We start from the raw sequence: 22,113 nt of genomic DNA, 5'->3' as shown, positions 1-22,113 counted from the left end.
GATTCTAGGACTGCTGGGGTGGGTCAAAAGTAGAAAATTATTAATTTAATATATTCCTAAATAGACTGAATGGAGAAAAACTATAATGACTGCAACTTCATAACAGCTCAAAGGGCATTTAATATAATCTAACTCCACTCCTGATAACAATAAAACCAAAAAATTCTTAGTAAAAAAGGACGGATAAGTAAATCCTTCAAAATGAAAAAAATATATATATTTATCGTAGAGGCCGCTTTTAGTTAACCAACTTGAACAATGGAAAATGGAGTAAGATAGAAGGCCCCCAGGGAGCCCCAAACCACTGGCTAAATACAAACAGGCCCATTAGGCAACCCACCTCAAAATATCCATAAGCCCTAGCTGACCAACGGGTTACTTACACCTGGATACAAGTACCAAAAAAGGAAAATTCCACATGTTCCCATACTTCCTCACTTTCCCCTTTTAACAGCCTCCCCACCCCACTGCCTCATAGCAGACAGTCTCTCCCTTGCGGTGTATTCAATAAACTTTTATCTCCCTTTGCTCTGCTCAGGTGAATTCTTTCACTGCCTGCGCCACTGCTGGCCCCCACCCAATCAGGTCGCCCCACATTTATCTCATCCTAAAAGTCAACAAGAAACAAGGTAAGAATATGCACCATTACCAGTATTATTTAATATTGTCCTGGAGGTACTACTGGTCAATATAATTAGTCCAGAGGAAAAAAAAATCAGAGGAATAAATACAGGGGAAAGGAGTAAATGATAATTATTTACAGATATTATAAATTTACCAGAAAAAAACCCAGGAAGTTCTATATCTTGATGTGATTATCGTTACGTAACTATATACATTTGTCAAAGCTCACTGAGTCACGCTTAAAATTGGTGAGTTTTATTGTATGTAAATTATATTTCAATAAAGCAGACTGAATAATTTGAAATTATTACAAGCAATAAAAAGTTCGGTAAGGAGTTTGGGTACAAAGTTAGTATGCAGAAATCAAAACCTTCATCTATATATCAACACCCACCTATTTAGTTCCTTTTTAAACATGCATCCAAAAAGAAATGTGCAAGAACTATATTAAGAAAACTTTAAAATAAGACTGAGGAACACAAAAGACAACATAACCCAAAGCTATCAACAGTTAATGTAAGGGGCGCCTGGCTGGCTAGTCGGTTAAGCATCTGCCTTCAGCTCAGGTCATGATCCCAGGGTCCTGGGATGGAGCCCCGTGTAGTGCTCTACACTCAGCAGGAAGCCTGCTTCTCCCTCTCCCTCTGCCTGCCGCTCCCCCTGCTTGTGCGTGCTCGCTCGCGTTCTCTCTGTCAAATAAATAAATAAAATCTTTTAAAAAAATTTAAAAAAAAAAAGTTAATGTATGATCTAATAAGATCCCAATAGGATTACAAAAGGTTTATTTTTAAAACTAAACAAATAGGTTCTAAAGTTCATATGGAAAAATAAACAAAAGCAAGAAAAGCCAAGAAAACCTCAAAGTGGCTACCTATAAAACTACAGTAAATAAAATAATGTAGTTCTGGCACATGGACTGGATGAGTAACTAGCTAGCTAGGTCAATGAGATGAGAGGGTTCAGAAAGACACCCCAATAAATAGAAGAATTTGGTATATACTACAAGTGGTTTTCAAATCAGTGGCGGGAAGACAGATGATGCATGATGCAATCAACAATGCTGTCCCAACTGAAATAATGTTGCATCTTCCACAAAATAAATTTTAGATAAAAATAAAACCATAAAATACTAGGAAAAAATGATGGCAGACTTTCGAAAATAATCCTGATTGGAATAACCCTTCCTAAATATATCAAAAGCCCAGAGGCCAAAAGAAACAAGGGAAAATTCAGCTGTAAAACAAACATAGGAATACATTCTTTAAGGAAGAAACATTAGGAATATATTTTATAGGGAAGAAACATTATAGTCAAGTGAGGAACAAGGACACCTGTAACTTACATACAGAGGAAGGGAGTACTCTGGGCAGAAGGCTAAGAGGGGGACTTGCTTTTTCAATGCATACTGTCCTGCATTTCATACCAAACACATGATAAAAAAAATTAATAGTGGACGAGCTCGTATTCTGAAATCATCTTTTCTGCTACTTTGGGGTGGATAAAGTATTCTCACTTTTGTGAAATAATTGTCTAATAGATAGGATGCGTTTTTTTTTTAAGTTTTTATTTAAATTCCAGTTAGTTAACATACAAAGTAATATTAGTTTCACGTGATTTGTCTAATAGATAGTTTACAAAATTTAATGTCTTTGCCTGGAAGAACAGAAAATGCTTGGTAACCCTGTATCACCCCCAAAATGCTGAGGGTGACCGTACTGGCCCACTAAATCAAAACGTCTGGGAGCCACTGTAGTACAGGTAATGATTATATTGCCAACCTCTTAACAGGCAAGATATGCAAGAAATAAGACCAAAGCTGTGGTAATCCAGCTCCTTACTTGGGAAAGCATGGCTGCCAGTCACCTCTAATCTTCACGGCATTATTAGAGGGTCTAACTCACAGGGCTGTTGTAACGGCTGGATGAGCTACAGTACCTAGCACATACCTATTCAAGGACAGATGAAGGCCTTACTTCTCAGATTAGGAGACCAACACACCTCAAGACAAGAATAGCCGCAAAGTTTTATAATTTACAAACATGTCCATGTGTCTCTCTCCCTCTCTTTTTTTAAAGTAGCCTCCACGCCAACATGGGGCTGGAACTCACAACCCCGAGATCAAGAGTCACATGCTCTATCTACTCAGCCAGCCAGGCACCCCTCCATGTGTCTCTCTTGATCTTCGATATCACCCATCATGGAGCACAGGTAAAGCAGACATCAGCTCCATTCTGCATTGAAGCATTAAGGCTGAGAGAGACGAAAGGACTCTAGTGCTCTCCCCTGGGTTCTCATAGTCTTTTGTACACAGACATGTCCCTCCTCCTATACCTATTTGCCCATTCTCACTTCTTAACTCCTAAGGGCAGGGACCATGTCCTATTCCCTGACTTCTGGACTACTGAAGAGTCTCACTAATTGCCTGAACGAGTGAACGACAGATCAGAACTAAAAGTCAGATGTTCTGATACCTGCATCAGTCACCTTGCCACCGGACCAAAATGGTTACTATGCCCAACTGCCCAAATCTGAAGAAACTGAGAAAGCCTATTTGGATGAATAAATCATCTAAGCCATATATTTATTAGTTTAAATCAGACTTAAAAAAAAAAAGATGAGGGACAGTACCATCTGAACAACCGTATTAGAAGGTCTGCTTTTTTTTTTTTTTTAAAGATTTTATTTCTTTATTTGACAGAGAGACACAGCGAGAGAGGGAACACAAGCAGGGGGAGCAGGAGAGAAAGAAGCAGGCTCCCCGCTGAGCAGGGAGCCTGATGCCGGGCTCGATCCCAGGACCCTGGGACTGTGACCTGAGCTGAAGGCAGACGCTTAACAACTGAGCCACCCAGGCGCCCCAGAAGGTCTGCTTTTAAGAAGAGCTAAAGGGCGCCTGGGTGGCTCAGTTGGTTAAGCCACTGCCTTCGGCTCAGGTCACAATCCTGGAGTCCCGGGATCGAGTCCCGCATCGGGCTCCCTGCTCAGCAGGGAGTCTGCTTCTCCCTCTAACCCTCCCCCTTCTCATGCTCTCTCTCTCTATCTCATTCTCTCTCTCAAATAAATAAACAAAATCTTTAAAAAAAAAAAAAGAAGAGCTAAAAATCTCCCTGTCGTTAGTATGTTGAGAGTGATCCACAAGTACTATATTTACCAAATGTGTAGAAATAGCTGGTCAAACCTAGAAGGACATGTGGACATATTAAAATACTGTTTTTATCATCAACCCCACTTAGTAGACTAGGAAGCGAGGCTCAGATAGGGTAAGTAACTTGCCCCAAATCGCAGAGCTAATGAGGTGGCAGAACCAGGCCTGGCACCCAAGCAGAACAATTCTGGTGGGTTGTTCTTGACCGCTCTGCTGTATTCTCTTTCTTGTTAAATGATGGTTATAACTGGGTGGCAGCATTAAGGCTCATTTTTACTTTCTTCTTCAGATCTTTCAAGAACAGAAGTCTGACAGTAATATAGCAATTTCCATTTTATAAAAAAGATAGCCATTTTCTTTTTCAGATGGTTTAAGGGGTTCTCCCCCTGTAATCTTGGTTGTATTATTTAAATGATGCATAAGTCTTTCCCTTCCAAGATCATACAGAAGATAAAGCTTCCTTACCTAAAATACAGGAAATGTGAAATAGAGATGATCAGATTAGGAAGATATTGTTGACCTTACATAAATGCTGCCAAGAAGGCTGCTGAAAGGCTAGCTGTGTGTGGGCAAGGGCCGACTCCTCTGGGGCTCCACCCTCCCAGCAAGGATGAAATGAAGTCACGCTTACAAAGAGCTCAGGACTGGGCCTCCGAAATGTTAATTATCTTCATCATGATTGTTGTTAAAACTGCTACTACCACATTCCTGCCATCAGATGATGTGCATCTCAGCCCATTTCCATGTTTTCCAAACCAGGCTGACTTTTCATTAATACCTTACTTACTGTGCTGCCCATGACCCTTCCCCCAACGCTGGTTTGCATGGATAAGGGCAGCTGAGAACCAAGGGGCTTCTTAGAATCAAGAATTGTTTTATTTAGTTCAGCTCAGGCCAGGTATTTTCAGTCTTATTTTTCCTCATCTAGTCTTAGTGATATTAAAACAAAACAACAACAAATACATAACCTACATTTTCAAGACTCAGAAGAATTTTGCATTTACTCAGATTTGGGGTCCTTTACTTGCTTTATGGGTTACAGAGGAGTACACACTCTCTGCCTAGGAAGTGAAATACTTCATTCTAGATTAAGTTTCTACAAAAACACTCTCTTGCTGCCACAGCCCAAATGCTGGCTCCTGACAACCACAACAGAAGAAAGAGTTTTCTGTTGTGGCTTTTCAAACACGAAAAAACAGATCACAAAACAGAAACACTAGTTGTAGCTGCAGTTATCAGGAGCTCTGGACTACGTATTAGAAAGGTCTTGTTTCAACCAAACTGCAGCTTACGTGAAAAGATAAATTGTGTGAGTTTGTTTTTCTTCAAACTGCTGGGAGGCCACCAAATTCAAACAGCCAAAGGATTCCAGCCAGGAGTGAAAGAAGGCAAACAGGGATGAAATCATACGGCCTTTACACCATCTCTGTTTGAAAAAGTGGGATTCAATTGCCTGATACCCAAGTCAGCTTACATTTCAAACAAACAAACCACCTGAGAGCCAGGCCCTACACAAAAGAGCAAGCTTATCTTTTCAGACCAGGATTCTCAAGTGGCATTCTTCCACATCTCCTTCTACCAGTCTTAGGCCTCCTGACTTTCTCTGTTGCCTCAATTCCCATTCTTACTGACCCAGTTGCTCTCTTCTGGCCAAGCGAACACAAAGATCCCTGACTGAGGTCGCTGGACAGCAAGGCCCCACGGGAATGCATAAACCAAGAAAGAATTGGCCCCTAATTCAAGGATCTTAGGAGTTCTGATGCCTCTGTCAATCGCCCGGCCATCTGTATTCATCTGCTCAGGCTGCCATGACAAAATACCAGAGACTAGAGGGCTTAAACAATAGAAATATATTTTCTCACGGTTCTGGAGGCTGGGAAGTCCAAGATGATCAAATTACTGGCCAATTCGGTTTCTGGGGAGACCTCTCTCGTGTCTCTTCTTAGAAGGATACGAATCCTATCAGATCAAGGGCCCCACCCTTACGGCCTTATTAACCCTAATACAAGGCAAAATGTGCTGTAAAAGAGGCAGCTCTAGAGTGTGAAGACTTTAGAAAGAGTGGGGATTTGTCAGGTGCAGGGGTTGGGGGGACATGTGAGCAAAGAGACAGAGGCACAAAACTGGAAAATGTGAAGAAAGAGGAGGTTGGCAAGGCAAGCCAGGCTCGGCGGCTGCCCCATCTGCTTACCGTTTCTTGCATTCTCCCAGTTCTGGCTCTAACCCAGGCTCTCCCCCTGCCTCCCTACCCATGCTGAGTTATACCCCTCCATCCTTTCAGGTCTAAACTAAGGATCTAGGTCAACCCACGCCAGCAATACAGGGGACTGGTTACATATCCAGAGAAAGGAAGCGCAGAATGCAGGAAGATCTGCAGAAACACAAGGAGAGCAAGAGCATTCAAGTCCCCAAGGGTCAGGACTGTTCTCTACATAGTGGCCAGAGTTATTTTATTGAGCAAAAGCCAAATACGGTCCCTCCACTTAAAACCCTCCATCAACTTCTTACCTCACTCAGTAAAAGCCAAGGCCCTTACCAGGAATGTTCTACTCTTAGGAATTTCATACTGGCTCTTCTCTGTCTGGAAGGTTCTTCCCCAGGTAATGGCATGGTTCCCTCCCTCATTTCCACCAGGCTCCCATCATAAGACACTCTCCCCCAGCTCCCCGTATCTAAAATTTTAACACTTACTCCAGACATTTCACATCCCACTTTCCTGCTTCATTTTTATCCTCTCGAGCACTAATCATCAAGATTCTTTATATATATTTTATTTGTTATTGTCTGTCTCCCCCACTAGATTAAAATGTCTGCTGCATAAGAGCAAGGATTTTTATCTGTTTTGTCCAATACCGCATCCTCAGCATCTCAACAGTGCATGGCACATAGTATATAAGTGCTGGGTGAGTGAAATAAGAACAGGATTCTTATGATTCTAGGTACTCGGGTCCCTGGAACTCTGGAACCAGGCAGAGAAATCAATGCACAGGGGACTACCTACCTCAAGAGTGAGGTAAAACGGAGGTGAGGATAGCTCTGTGGAAAAGAAGATTCCCAAGCCTTTACCACAGGTCAAGTAAGCATGGGGGGGATCTAAAACAACAGGCTGCCCTGAGGAATGAACATCTAAACTGGGATTCAAAAGCAGCCCATGAAATAATCAGAGGACAAGCAAGAAGTCAGCACTGACAATTTCACAAGAACAAGGGCTCCCCTTGCTAAGTGTTTACTATGTGCCAGGCCAAGCAGCTGATATGCACGATTCCATTCAATCCTCACAATCCTAAAAAGGTAGGTATTACCATTAGCTGCATTTTACACAGGAAGCACACAACTCAGAGGCTAAGGCAAGTTGAGCTAAGAGAAGGAGCAGAGCTGGAATTTTAAACCAAGTGTGACGGGTTCCAAAGTCCCTGCTTGACCCACTCTGCTCTCTGGCCCTCAGGATCTCAGAAGGGATAGTGAGTCACTGGGCTGTTCTCCCTAAGGGAGAAGCCCGGACCAGACCTTGACGGTGAAGGGCACAAGGCCCAGCGGGCAGCAAGGGCCTGGCAAATGAGGGCTCCCACAAGGTTCGAGGCCTCCCTAGAGTGGAAGGTGCACCTAGGTGCCCCTTCGACCGTATCAACAGTGGCACTAGAAGCAGCTGCAGCAGCTAAGGCTAATTATCCCTGATGACCCACCAGGTACTCTCATAAGGTCTTTAACATACTGAACCATCTCCATGATTCAAAGTATTACCATCCCCATTTTACACTCAAGGAAATGGAGTCACTGTCCAGGTTAAACATTTGCTCACAAGGAGCAGAGTGGAGATTCGAATTCAGGCACTTTGCTCCAGGTTCATCCTGTACAGATTTATTCAGGAGCAAGACAAAACGGGGAAAAAAGGCTACCAAAACCTACATGACGTGTACATGGCACGTGCGCGCATGGTCCCCCCTGGGGCGTGTGGCAGAAGTCCTCACTTGGCTTCTCTGCTGCCCGTCCCACAGCTACTCATAACAGATGCACTCTGTACTCTCCCCATCTCCACCTCCTGCCTTAATCTGCCCTGATGTGTTTGTTGCCAGGCTGTCTCCCAAAGGCCTCTGATCTAATGGCAAGCATTTCTCCCTAAAGATGCTACCCTCAATTAGTGGTGAAATTTAAATCTGCCACACAGAAAGCACTCTGCTCATTTACCCAGGCAAATGAGCTAAATCAGGAGGAAGGTCACAGCTCTAAGTATCTGTCAAAGATCATTTTTAGAGAGGGCTTCCATTTACACAGCGGAGATGAGCGCCACCTCTGACCTGCGAACGATGCAGACAAGCTGAATTACAGCCACAGCCCTCAAGCCATGGCTATGGGGCTCGGCACTCACCCCAGCTTCTGAAGCCTCACCCTTCCTCCCCTCACAAACTGCCCCCAGGGCTGAACCTTTCATTTTGGAGTCTCACCGGTGAGTATCAATAAGAACACCTACTTACCTGTGTGGCAAAATAGCCAAAATCAAATCGGAGAGCAATGCTCTACAATGGGCTGGCATGTAAACACCATGGAGTTATCACGATCTGTGCTAACCACAGTCTCAACTCAAAACCACAGACAGAACCCCAGGAAAGAAAACAGTTATATCACAAGGTACTGGAAGAAATTAAGATTCTTTCAAGCCAGGCACACTTTGCAAACAGGGATGATCCAGCTGCTAAAAGAATATGTGAGACAGCTCTGAGTACCCATACACGCCCTTGCCAGAACCACCCCTTTCTCCTTAAAAGACATGAAACACAAAGCCATGAACAGGTAGCAAAGAGAACCCTTACTGCTTTAGCTCACAGCTTCACAGATGATTATCCCTTCAGGGACTGATAGGTCTTTTAAACTGTCATGTTCAACATGCTAAAATTAATTATTAAAAGCTGCCTCACTCTTGGGTATATACTCGAAGCACACGAGTGCACACATATGCACCAAAATTCATGTACAAGAATGTTCACAGCAGTGCCCCAAACTGGAAAGTACCCAAATATCCAGAAGAGCAGAATGAATAAATAGTGGATTATTCATATGACGGAAGAGCATACAGCAAGGAGAACGATCTCCAATCACATGGGTGAATTTATGGATTCAACCATGGGATGGATGAACCTCACAGACATCATGTTGAGTGAAAGAGGCCAGAAACAAAACTGCGCATTTGGTATGAGTCCACTTTTCAAGCATAAAAAGACAAAATTACTCTATACTGTTAGAAGCCAGGATAGTGGTGATCCCTGGTAAAAAGGTTTCTGGGGGGAACCACTCATCTTCTGTTTCCTAAACTGGTCACACAGTTGTGTTCAGTTTGTGGCTGTTCACTGAGCTATACTTTAATGATGGGTGTACTTTTCTTTAATGGATGCTATACTTCAATGAGAAGTTTTAAAAAAACTGCCTCTAGACGCTGTCCAATCTCATCCATTACTGTTTTGGGGAGATGTCCTGTTTGGATTTCTACAACCACAGCAAGTCAGTGACAGGAGCCACCAAAATAATGGCTGACATCAACTGAATGATCACTGTATACCAGGCATTATGTGAGAACACTACAAACAGGAGTGCATTTAATTCTCAAAAACTCTCTCTGAAGGAACTACTATTTTTATTCCCAATTTGAAAGAATAGAAAAAGAAGGCTTAGCCAGTTCAAGCTGAAGGCCAGCTACTACCTACAAAAGTGAGGATGCCAGGGGTGACACCAAAGCTTAGGGTCCTACCACTGGGCTATCTGAATGGGAAATGTGTTTATGTTATAAACGCAGAAGTTACAGTAGGCCCTCAAACTGTTCTCTCTTTCGTGCCATTGACCTTTTTGATGGAGTCCAGGCCAGTTGTCTTCCAAATCCACATTCTGGATTTGTCTAATTGTTTCTTCATGGTAAGATTCAGATTTAAATTACGTGTTTTCAGCAAAGAGACACACAAGGTTTGGTTGAACTAACAGTAGGGGTGCGAGGTCCGGTCCCCTTGTTAAGGCAGTAACCCCCGGATCTCTCCATTATAAAGGTACATTTCCCCTGGTAATTAACGTGTCGGGTGGTATTTTGAGACCATGTAAGTATCAAGTTCCTTCAGAACTGTTGTTCCCCAGTGATTTTATTTTTAAGTTTTAAAAAATTAACTATTGAGGTATAATTTATATACGATAAACTCTATCCATTTAAAGGGTACAATTTGATCGTTTTGAATATGCATACATGAGTGAAATCATCACCACAACCAAGATATAGAGTATTTCTATCATCCCCAAGTTTCTCCCATGTCCCCTTGCAATCAGTTCTTCTTGCCACTCCTTGCTCTCAGGCAACCACCAATCTGCCTGCTATCACTATAGATTAGTTTGCATTTACAGAGCTTTATATAAATGGAATCAGAACTTGTAGTCTTCTGTGTCTGCCTGAATCACTCTCAGCATATAATGCTTTTAAGATCCAACCATGCTGCTGAGTGTAGCTGTAATTCTTCCTTTTGGCCCCTGAGTAGTATTCCAGTAGATGGATGGACCAGTTTGTTTATTCACCTGTTGATGGACACTGGGTGGTTTCCAGTTTGGGGCTCTCACGAACAAAGCTGCTAGAAACAGCTGAGTACAAGTCTTTGTGTGAATATGTTTTGTTTTCCTTTCTCTTGGGCAAATACCTAGGAGTAGGATGGTGAGTGTACATTTAGCTTTTAATAAACTGCCAAAGAGTTTTCCAAAGGGTAGTCTACCCTTTTATATTCTCATCAGCAGTGTGTGAGGGTTCTAATCACTCCATATCCTTACTTGGTCCTGTTACTCATTAAATTCCCCAGTGATTTTAAAATCCAATAATGTTCCTTGCCTGAATTAATTATGCATTTGTGTGATTATGTCTAACTCTCCCACCCTTGGACATCATGGGGGATACTTTAGTTCAACCCAGTTCCTAGCATACAGGAGGGGCTTCATTAATATAAAGTCAGTAAATACCTGTTGAATGAATGAAATCTGCAGACCTCCCCCAACCCCAACAAAAAGACAGTAAGCTAGAAATTTTTAGACCTACTAATGACTTATCAGGAAGTTTCTATCTTTCTATAACCACTTGGTATTGTATCCTGCATTCTCCTACTAAACCAGAGAGGTCAAGCTTGACCTGATTCTGCTGCCCATCGAGGAGCAGTGCCCCAGAAGGCAAATAAAGAGGCCCCTCTTGCATTACACAGCCTGTGAAGTGCAAGCACTGAAACCCTAAGGCTCTATTCTGTGGCTCAATTCCAGGCTCTGCAGGAAAGGGGTTTGAAAATAAATATGATGTTAACTAACTAGAATTTAAATAAAGATTTGAAAAGAAAAAAATAAGAAATATGAGTTTCAGCTGCAATATCGTGCCCAGGTAGGCGCTGCCTTGAAAAGCAGCACCCCAGTCCTGTCACCAGGTAAGAGTCCTTCCAAGAGAGTAGTGGAAGAGATTGTTAAGGCTGCCACCTTCTCTCCAGCCAGGCTAGCCCTGCACTTTATTGACACTGGGGTCTCCCTAAGGTTGATAAAAGACATTGACCCCTCCCAAGGGCCAGCTTCCTGCCGCATCTGGGTTCTTGGAGCAACAAAACAATCTCTTGTGAAATGAGGTCACATATGCCAAGTGCCCAGTACAATGCCTGGATCATAGCAAGCACTCAATAAATGTGTCAGGAATAGAGAATGGGGAGAGTTAATGTGATGGCAGACCATCTTTGGCATTATTATTTTAAACAGCTGCCAGGCTTCCTTGACTGCAGGGACCTTCTCGTTCCACGGGGACACACTGAAATTAAGCTGCACTAACAAAACCATGGCCTACCAGATATTAATACGGTATTTTCTGAATGCATTATAATTCTAGACGTAGAAGAGGGGCCTTCTGCCCACATGAAACTGCTTCTCCCTGGGAACAATTTTTTTCTCAGCCCTCTGTGGCACTTGCTAGTGGAATTGGTCACCTCTTAGTAAGCAAAGTAATTAAGAAAAGGACTATTAGATGGGAAATCATTTTTGCTACTGCCACCCCGCCCGCTCCCACTGCCAAAAGAAAAAGGTTAAAGATCACAGAAAGAGGGGCCAAGCAGGTTTAGTCTCACATATTATTCAGAAAAAATCATTCCTAGAGAATGGTATTTTTAGTTCATGGCTGACAAGCGAGGCCACGGGCCTGGGGAATACATGCAGCAGTGCCCAGATGAGCAGGGCATGAGGCGTTCAGCCTCCAGGATACTGGACCTCCCGGGATGGGGGGCAGTGACACTTGGAAGTTCCCTCAGGGGGTTTCTATGCTGTAGAACATGGATGTTTCTCCCTTCCCACACTCTGGCTCAAAACTGGGCCAGAAAATGGAAAAATGTTCCATGCTCATGGATTGGAAGAACAAATATTGTGAAAATGTCTATGCTACCTAGAGCAATCTACACATTACCATCAACTTTTTTCAAAGAAATGGAACAAATAATCCTAAAATTTGTATGGAACCAGAAAAGACCCCGAATAGCCAGAGGAATGTTGAAAAAAGAAAAGCAAGGCTGGTGGCATCACAATTCTGGACTTCAAGCTCTATTACAAAGCTGTCATCATCAAGACAGTATGGTACTGGCATAAAAACAGACACATAGATCAATGGAACAGAACAGAGAATCCAGAAATGGACCCTCAACTTTATGGTCAACTAATCTTCGACAAAGCAGGAAAGAATGTCCAGTGGAAAAAAGGACAGTCTCTTCAACAAATGGTGTTGGTAAAATTGGACAGCCACATGCAGAAGAATGAACCTGGACCATTTCCTTACACCACACACAAAAATAGACTCAATATGGATGAAAGACCTAAATGTGACACAGGAATCCATCAAAATCCTTGAGGAGCAACTTCTTCAACCTCAGCCACAGCAACTTCTTCCTAGAAACATCGCCAAAAGCAAGGGAAGCAAGGGCAAAAATGAACTATTGGGACTTCATCAAGATAAAAAGCTTTTGCAAAGCAAAGGAAACAGTCAACAAAACCAAAAGACAACTGACAGAATGGGAGAAGATATTTGCAAATGACATATCAGATAAAGGGCTAGTATCTAAAATCTATAAAGAACTTATCAAACTCAACACCCAAAGAACAAATAATCCAATCAAGAAATAGGCAGAAGACATGAACAGACATTTCTGCAAAGAAGACATCCAAATGGCCAACAGACACATGAAAAAGTGCTCAACATCACTTGGAATCAGGGAAATACAAATCAAAACCTCAATGAGATACCACCTCACACCAGTCAGAATGGCTAAAATTAGCAAGTCAGGAAACGACAGATGTTGGCGAGGATGCAGAGAAAGGTGGGAATGCAAGCTGGTGCAGCCACTCTGGAAAACAGTATGGAGGTTCTTCAAAAAGTTGAAAATAGAGCTACCCTATGACCCAGCAATTGCACTACTGGCTAATTACTCCAAAGATACAAATGTAGTGACCCGAAGGGGCACCTGCACCCCAATTTTTATAGCGGCAATGTCCACAATAGCCAAACTATGCAAAGAGCCTAGATGTCCATCAGCAGATGAATGGATAAAGAAGATGTGCTGTACACACACACACACACACACACACACACACACACACACACAGGAATATTATGCAGCCATCAAAAAAATGAAATCTTGCCATTTGCAACGACATGGATGGAACCAGAGGGTATTATGCTAAGTGAAATAAGTCAATCAGAGAAAGACAATTATCATATGATCTCACTGATATGAGGAATTTGATAAAAGACAGAGGATCATAGGGAAAGGGAGGGAAAAATGAAACAAGACGAAACCAGAGAGGGAGACAAACCATAAGAGACTCTTAATCAAACAAATTAAGCAAACAAACTGAGGGTTGCTGGAGTGGGGGGGGCAGGGGAGATGGGGTGGCTGGGTGATGGACATTGGGGAGGGTATGTGCTATGGTGAGCGCTGTGAATTGTGTAAGACGATGAATCACAGACCTGTACCCCTGAAACAAATAATACATATGTTAATAAAAATAAAATAAAATAAAGCTTAACAGAAATTAAAAAAAATTGGGATTTAAAACCGTTTTGTGACCACAGTGAGGTGTAAAGATAGCATACTAGGATACAGGAGGACTGTGAGTGGGCTCTAAAAGTTAAGTCCTCCAGGGGTGCCTGGGTGGCTCAGTCGTTAAGCGTCTGCCTTCTACTCAGGTCATGATCCCAGGGTCCTGGGATCGAGCCCCGCATCGGACTCCCTGCTCTGCAGGAAGCCTGTTTCTCCCTCTCTCCCACTCCCCCTGCTTGTGTCTCTTTGTGTCAAATAAATAAAATCTAAAAAAAAAATAAAAGTGAGTCCTCCAGCGAGATGAACTCTGGCCAGGACTGAATATTCCTACTTCCTGCCATACATCGGAGAGCAGCTTGGCCAATGTTCTCTTTTCACTCAGGAGTCACACTACTATAGAAGGGAGTCAGGGGCTCCACTGCCCTGACAATATTCCATGTGGAGGAAAACTGGGGGAAGAAAGTGTTCTAGCCAGAAATATAAAGTCAGTCTGACCTCCGGCGGTGACCCCAGAGCAGCTGCAGAAGATCCATGCCCCCTTTCCAGCCTGATCACGGAACTAGAGCAGAAAGTGAAAAGCTGTGATCCTATCAGCACAGCAAGCACAGAGGCGCTCTCTGAGCCTGGGCTGGGCTCAAAGCATCTGCAAATCAATCCAAAAGCTGTTCTACCTACTGGCCATTTCTTGAACACGTTCCAATTTTAGGAAATATGAAACGAGGGTAAGTGAACTGGTCAGAAAGCTCAGGAAAAAAGACAGATGCAATCCAAAACCAATCTCCGCCTGTAACGTTAGCAGAAGCCCTAAGAACATGGGGCTCTGGAGAGCTCCAACAGGGTCCTGGTGACTGCAGGAGCAGCAAATTTTGAGGGGAGAAGGCAGTGATCCTTTCCTTCTGGTCTGTGTCTAGGAGGAGCTGGCAATTTACTCACCAAGTATGAGGAGCAAACAAGGCAGTCACAGGTGTCTGCCGCGGGCAACCCCCGGAATGTCGGGCTGCCGGTAAACAAAGCTGCTCTCCCACCCCCAATCCCCACCGCCCCAACTCCTGCCCACCCTCTTCTCAGGTCTAAGATTAAAATGCAGTTGGCCCGGATGGAATTATAAAGATGATGCCCAAGGTATATACAGTGTAAAATTAAAACAAAATACAAGCTTCAGAACAGTATGCACATGATCTCCTGCTTTTAAGCGTTTGGGGGAGGATAATATTAGCAGAAAACATAATTCAACTATTCAGATTACTTCCAGAGATAGGGATTAAAGGACTGTCACTTTGTTATATATCTGTATTTATAATAATTTTTTACTGTGAGCAAGTTTATGACTCTTGTAATTAGAAAAAATAATAAGGTGATGGGATGGTTCAAGATGTCCCAATTCACAACACTCACGCTCCTGCCTCTCCAATGCAAGGTCTTGGCAAGTAGGGTTTTGGCACTGCTGCCCGCCGGGACCCTGGCTGTGAAGGGGTGGGGAGCAACCCAGGCCCTGAGGCACACAAGGAAAGGGGCTTCTTTCTGGATTTCGTTCCCACCACCGTGGGCAGGAGTACGGGCTCCCAAGTACTGCCTTTGAAAGTGATGATGCAATATTTTATTGCCAGGACAAGCAAAGTGCCCAGGTGTATGAGAAAGATACAAAAACTACGACTTTTGACTGAACTGCTTAGGACAGACCTGGCAAACACGTTTCATTTGGAGTGTCCTCTCCAATCAGCTAGACGAACTGCCTGAATTACCACATGGAAACGAGTCATAGGACGACTTCTATCATGAGCAAGAGAGGGAGATGGGATGGAGAGGTCAGGTGGCAGCAGAGGCTCTCCCTTAAGTGCAAGTTCAGTATAAGTTAGTCAGACCTGGGAAAATACCTAATCCATAATTCATTCACTCATTCAACAAAGTCTCATCAGTCCCAGGCCTCTGCTCAGACAGAAGCCACGTGATGAGGCAGCCGTGGGTGGTGTCAGAAGGGAGCTGAGGGTGATGGAGAGGTACAGACAGCACACCACGCAAGGGGACATTCTACAAGACAACTGTCTAGACTTTTCAAATAAGGTCATCATTCAAAACAAAACAAAAGGCAAAGAGAACTGTTCTGGACTGAAAGGGACAAAGGAAGCAATAGCCAAATGTACTATGAACACTGCTTGGATCTTAGAACAAAATCTCAGCTGTAAGAGATAGTTTTAAGTCAACTGAGTAAATTTAAACATGGAACATATGTGAAATACTACTGAATTAATGCTATTATTCTTAAAAGTGATAACGTTATTGCAGTTATAGAGGAGAAACTCCTTAAGCTTAGGGATAAACGCTGAGATTTTTAGGAGCGCAGCTTATTCTCAAATGGTTTAACAACAATAAAAATTAGGGGAACAAAGGGCAAATGTGGCAAAATGTTAACCCCTGGTGAATACTGAGTGATCATCATACTACTCACAATTCAGAAGCTGGGGAGAAAAGTCAAGTCATGATATTTACATTTAATGGTAGAGTCTGATGGGCAGTCAAAAGAAGAACCAAATGTACAACTGGTGAAGCTACAGCGACAACCAGCACACAATGAGCCCTTGCCTGGGCCACACGCCACACTCAGCGCCTCAGTGCAAGTCCCCCGGAACCCTAGTGGCTGCCCCTGGAGGCAGGTCCTGTCATCACCCTGCTCATCATTTACAGATGAGCAAATGGCAGAACAATGATTCCAGACCTGGTCTAACTGCAGATCTGAAGCTCTAAATCACTACTCCAAAATGCCTGTCCTCACTAATCTGCTTCTTTAAGTATTAAGTACATCAGAAGAAAATGCTACATGAGCCCCCAAACAGGGGAATGGTTAAATGATCTGTGATCCAGCACTTTCCTGGAACATTATGCAGCAATTAAATGTCATATTCTTTGAGGGAGATCCCCTCTGCTTGCTAGATGGGATGCTGCCCGATTCATGAATACTTAATAAAACCGGTTGCTCTTCAAATTAAAAAAAAGTCATATTCTCACGAAGTAGTTAACGACAGGGAGCATGCTCACAAAGCAATGTCTGGTTTAAAAAGCAGTGATTCTTGGGGCCCCTGGGTGGCTCAGTGGTTAGGCGTCTGCCTTCAGCTCGGGTCATGATCCCAGGGTCCTGGGATCGAGCCCCGCGTTGGGCTCTCTGCTCTGCGGGAGGCCTGCTTCTCCCTCTCCTACTCCCCCGTTCGTGTTCCCTCTCTCACTGTGTCTCTCTCTGTCAAATAAATAAATAAAATATTTAAAAATAAAAATAAAAAGCAGTGATTCTCAAAAAATGGTCCTCCAACCCACCTCTTGGTTACTGAATTCTTTTCCTGCAGGGAAACAGGAGTAGGTAAGCTGGTAAACTCAGGGCTCTTTTGCCTCATCTAAGTTATGCTAAAAAATTTTTGAGAACTATCATACTGCATATTCTGAATTATGTAAAACTAAAAACCAACACACATATGCAGAGAAATAAGGCTATAAGGAAATACAGCAGACCATTAACAGTGGTATTCACTAAGTGGAAGATCAATGACTCTTTAAATTCTTTTTCACAGTTTTTGTCATTTGCTGAATTTCTACTATAAACATGCCTAAATTTTATGAAGAGGAAAAAAATTCTTTTAGGGAAAAGAGCACACAATCCACTCCCCCCCACACACACGCTAAATTCATAGATACAAGGTTTAATTTTTTTCCCGAAATTCTACGGAAGTACAAACTAATGCCAACGAGGGGATGTATATAACCAAAATTTAAAAGGAGGGAGGGAGTAAGGAAGGAAGGAAGGACGGAAAGAAGGAAAGAAGGAAGGGGAAAACAATGGAATTAAGGTATTCCAGGTTGAAGACCACTCATTTAATCAATAGGTAATGTATACTGTGTGCCACACTCAGGAGATAAGAACAGAGAATCCTATTCTCAGCAAGTTGAAATGTGCCTGAGAACTACCAGGGAGGTTACATTCAAAGGGCTACTGGGGGTGGGGAGTCTTGGAAGAACGAGGACAAGCTCCAGAGGCAAGGAGGAATGTCGGATACATTTCACACTACACGAAGAACACAGACAAGGCAGAGAAATACCAAGAAATCCTGCTTGTGGGAATGCAAGCTGATGCAGCCACCCGAGAAAACAGTATGGAGGTTCCTCAAAAAGTTGAAAATAGAGCTACCCTACGACCCAGCAATTGCACTACTGGGTATTTACCCCAAAGATACAAATGTAGTGATCCGAAGGGGCACCTGCACCCCAATGTTTATAGCAGCATGTCCACAATAGCCAAACTATGGAAAGAGCCCAGATGTCCATCGACAGAAGAATGAATAAAGAAGACATGGTATATATATACAATGGAATACTACTCAGCCATCAAAAAAATGAAATCTTGCCATTTGCAATGACATGGATGGGACTAGAGGGTATTATGCTAAGTGAAATAAGTCAGTCAGAGAAAGACAATTATCATATGATCTCACTGATATGTGGAATTTAAGAAACAAAACAGAGAATCATAGGGGAAGAGAGGAAAAAATAAAACAAGATGAAACCAGAGAGGGAGACAAACCATAAGAGACTCTTAATCACAGGAAACAAACTGAGGGTTGCTGCGGTGGAGGGGGGGTGGGGGGATGGGGTAACTGGATGACAGACAGTAAGGACAGCATGTGATGTAATGAGCACTGGGTACTACACAAGACTGCTGAATCACTGACCTCTACCTCTGAAACCAATAATACATTATATGTTAATTAATTTAAATTTTAAAAATGGAAAAATAAAGAATTCAGCTTGTATTCTTATAAGACAATTTAAAAAGTAATGCTTGTTGTAGTTAAAACAGAAAGTGGGGGAGAGAAAAAGAAGAATGAAGGGAGAGAGGGAGAGAGGAAGGCGGGGGGGGCGGGGCAGGAAGGCAGGCAGACAAGCATAACAGTACTGTGTATGGGAGGAGGCAAGACTGCGGCCCGCGTCTGGTAGGCAATGAGGCAGTAAGAAGAGCTTTTTGGTAGAGGAACGGTCATGTAATCAGGATGGACTGCGGAGGGTGATGGTGGGGAAGCGGAAATGAAATGGAGGGGACAAAGCCCAGAGATGATGAAGCAGAAGTGACAGACTTGGGAGCTGACTGGAGATGACCCTGAAGCGCCAAGCTTTGGGTGACAGGGCAGACACTGGCGCAGTCTCACAGAGCTTTAAGAAAAGCAGCAGCTTGGTAGTGGCTGGTGGTGAAGTCCTATATCCGAAAGGATTCATAAGCAGAAGGGCAAGGAGAGGCATAATTTTATCATTGGAGAGCAAAAAGTGAATCACAGGCTGAGAACGAAAGAAGCAAGGTGGGTGGGGCAGGTCAAGACCACTGACGTGCTCAGCTAGAGGGCATGTGGTTAACATCCCGGCACCTCGGGCTACCACAGGTGAGCCACTTGAGGAGACCATTCACACAAGGCTCCCCGTGAAAAGGGAAAGCTCTCCTTGACAGGAGAAAACCAACTAATAAATGCTGAAGGAATCAGGGAGTAAAACTACGGGCAAAGGGTAGCTTTGCAGTAGAGAAGCTTAGTACATACCACATCACCTTAACCAAGTGATCAAAGTGAACACTGCCAGTGATGGGACAAACTGACATCATGTGCCACATGATGTGATGCATCGAGAAGGACACGGCATCACTTCCCTGCTGTTTCTGCCCCAGGTGCAAGTATGAAGCTAATGAGGAAAACACCCCAAAAACAAACAAAAAGCACCAAACTGAGGAGGAACCTACTACAAAATAATTTATCTGTATTCTTCAAAATTATCAAGGCCTTGGGGCGCCTTCGGCTCAGGTCATGATCTCAGGGTCCTGGGATCGAGCCCTGCATCGGGCTCCCTGCTCAGCCAGGAGCCTGCTTCTCCCTCTCCCTCTGCTGCTCCCCCTGCTTTCTCTCTCTCTGTCAAATAAATAAAAGCTTTAAAATACAACAACAAAAAAACTATCAAGGCCATGAAAAATGAATAGACTAAACTGTTCTAGATTAAGAGAGACTAGGGGCTTGACAAGTAAACCTATCATGTGGTCCAGGGTTAGCTCCTGGACCAAAACAATTTTTGTGTTTTGCTATAAAGGACATTACTGGGACAACTGATGAAATGAAAATATCCACAGATTAGGTAGGTTAGTGCTGGGTCGGTGTTAATGTCCTAAGTGTGATAGCTGCTTGGTGATTATATAAGAGAATGTTTTTAGAAAATACCCACGGAGGTAGTTAGAAGTAAAGGTGCATCAGATCTGCAAACTTTCAAACATTTCAGAAAAAAGATACAAATATATACAGAAAGAATGGTATGGGGAAACTGGTAAAATACATTTGAGGAACCTGGGGATTTTTCTAACTTTCAATTTGTTTAAACTTATAATTTTTGTGCCTTTCCAATAAATCTAAAATAATTTCAAAACAAAAAGTTCAGGAAAAAGTGCCCTCCCCCTCCCTGAGATGACACAAACTGTCTCTCTGAAGTGCTAGGTCAACAAGTAGAGGCTTCAGTCACCTAAATCTTTTTTAATAAAGATTTTTCTTTTTAGAGATTTTACTTATTTATTTGACAGAGAGAGACTCAGCGAGAGAGGGAACACAAGCAGGGGGAGTGGAAGAGGGAGAAGCAGGCTTCCTGCGGAGCAGGGAGCCCGACGCGGGGCTCGATCCCAGGACCCCGAGATCACGACCTATGCCGAAGGCAGACGCTTAACGACTGAGCCACCCAGGCGCCCCCTGAATCAGATCTTTGTGCAGATTTTCTCTTTGCCCAAGGGAGAGGAGCCAGAAAGAAATAGATATAAAACCAGTGTCAAAAAGATGGACACTGAGAAAAGGCTTTGGGAACAGAATGAACTAAACAAAGCTGCAGATCTGCTATGATTAGGCAAAGTGCTTACTGTGATTCAACCCCGGTGTGTTGCAGAGAAAACCCTGGAAATAACTACAAAGTCTTTAGCAGGCTTCAACTTGAAACCTATTTTCCCTGATTTGGCACATCCTAAGTAAATATTAACACTGTCATGCAGCTTAATAGGATACCTGGGAGGCTGTGCACACCACACAATACTTAGTATCATTGCAGATAACACTGGAATCAGAAAGAACACAGAGGAAGGCTCTAATCCCTACCTTGGTTTCAAATTAGTTTAAGCCTATATTCTTGAGCTCAACTGTTAATGCTCAAGAACTGACATAACCGTGGGCCTGCTATGCTACCTTCTCCTCAAACTCAGCAGCTCTGAAAGCACCCAGGAGAAAACCAAGGCAAACAGTGGCATGAAAACGGAAGCTCCAGAGGTTTCAAAAGAGAGGCCAAAGAGACACGTTATGGGATCACACTAAATGAACGAAATAAATGTTTCCAACACAGGGAAAATTTTGTCACTTCAAGAACAATGTGGAAACTATTAAGACGGCTGGTCTTCATGATAACACCAAGCTGTCAGTGGAGTTGAAATATAGCTGCCTGACCAGAAGATATCCAACGATCCTCGCTGGTTTTTGACCTCAGTAAAAAAATTCTGTCAATAATGAATCTCAGGCACCGGCTCAACAGCCAAGGGCTGTAACGGCCACAACCACTCCTTCACCGTATTAAGCCAAACCACACTAGCATGTGTCCAGTACGGTGCTGCAGACACAACGATAACAGGACCCTTCCCCTGCCCCCAAGCAGCTGACAGATCCGCGGGGACCCAGACAGACAGGCTGCCTGCTCTGACAGGGAGCTGAGCGAGCACAGAGGAGGCACCTAACACCAGCCCCAGCTGCAGTCCCGAGAACAGGATGCTCCGCACACTGAAAGGTCTAACGGATCCTGTATGACAGCCTCAGAACTACATGCTGACGGAGGACCCGCAAGTCTGACCGCTGTCCTGACTGCTCAGCTCCTTCTCCGAAAGCCTCTCACATTTAAGGAGAGATGATCCCAGAGCCCCCAGAGGGCTCAGGCCGCTGGAAAGTATGCCGTAGACAGTGAAAGCCGTCATCAGCCCTGGGTCGCACTCTTACCTGTAGCTTCAATGTACTCAATACACCTCTCGATAAAAACAGGGATGGGCTTCTCTGGAGTCACAACAGTTGTCAAGGGCACCCCAAAATAGTTACTCTCCCAGGTTGCCTTTGTGATGGATGGCCGGGGTTTGGGCTTTGGTTTCTGTACAGGAAAGAGAAAAGAAAGCACAAAAACAAAGTGAGTATCAACACGCAACTCAAACATCGGTAAGGCTTCCAGAAGGGAACTCACGGTGGTGTGGAAACTGTT

General features: G+C 43.5%; 1 protein-coding gene across 2 annotated transcripts in view; it reads right to left on the bottom strand.

Moving 5' to 3' along the window:
• ARHGAP35 (Rho GTPase activating protein 35) overlaps positions 1–22,113 on the bottom strand; it is a 125,101-nt gene that overhangs the window by 41,569 nt on the left and 61,419 nt on the right. For both annotated transcript variants that reach the window (XM_036114023.2, XM_078062693.1), the window contains exon 3: positions 21,861–22,005. In XM_036114023.2, coding sequence (XP_035969916.1) covers positions 21,861–22,005 — 145 coding nt within the window. The remainder of the gene's footprint in view (positions 1–21,860; positions 22,006–22,113) is intronic.

Source organism: Halichoerus grypus, chromosome 15 (assembly GCF_964656455.1).
Source record: "Halichoerus grypus chromosome 15, mHalGry1.hap1.1, whole genome shotgun sequence".
In the NCBI taxonomy this organism is placed as follows: Eukaryota; Metazoa; Chordata; class Mammalia; order Carnivora; family Phocidae; genus Halichoerus; species Halichoerus grypus.
The sequence above is the reverse complement of the archived record's forward strand: the minus strand, read 5'-3'. Positions and strand labels throughout refer to the sequence as shown.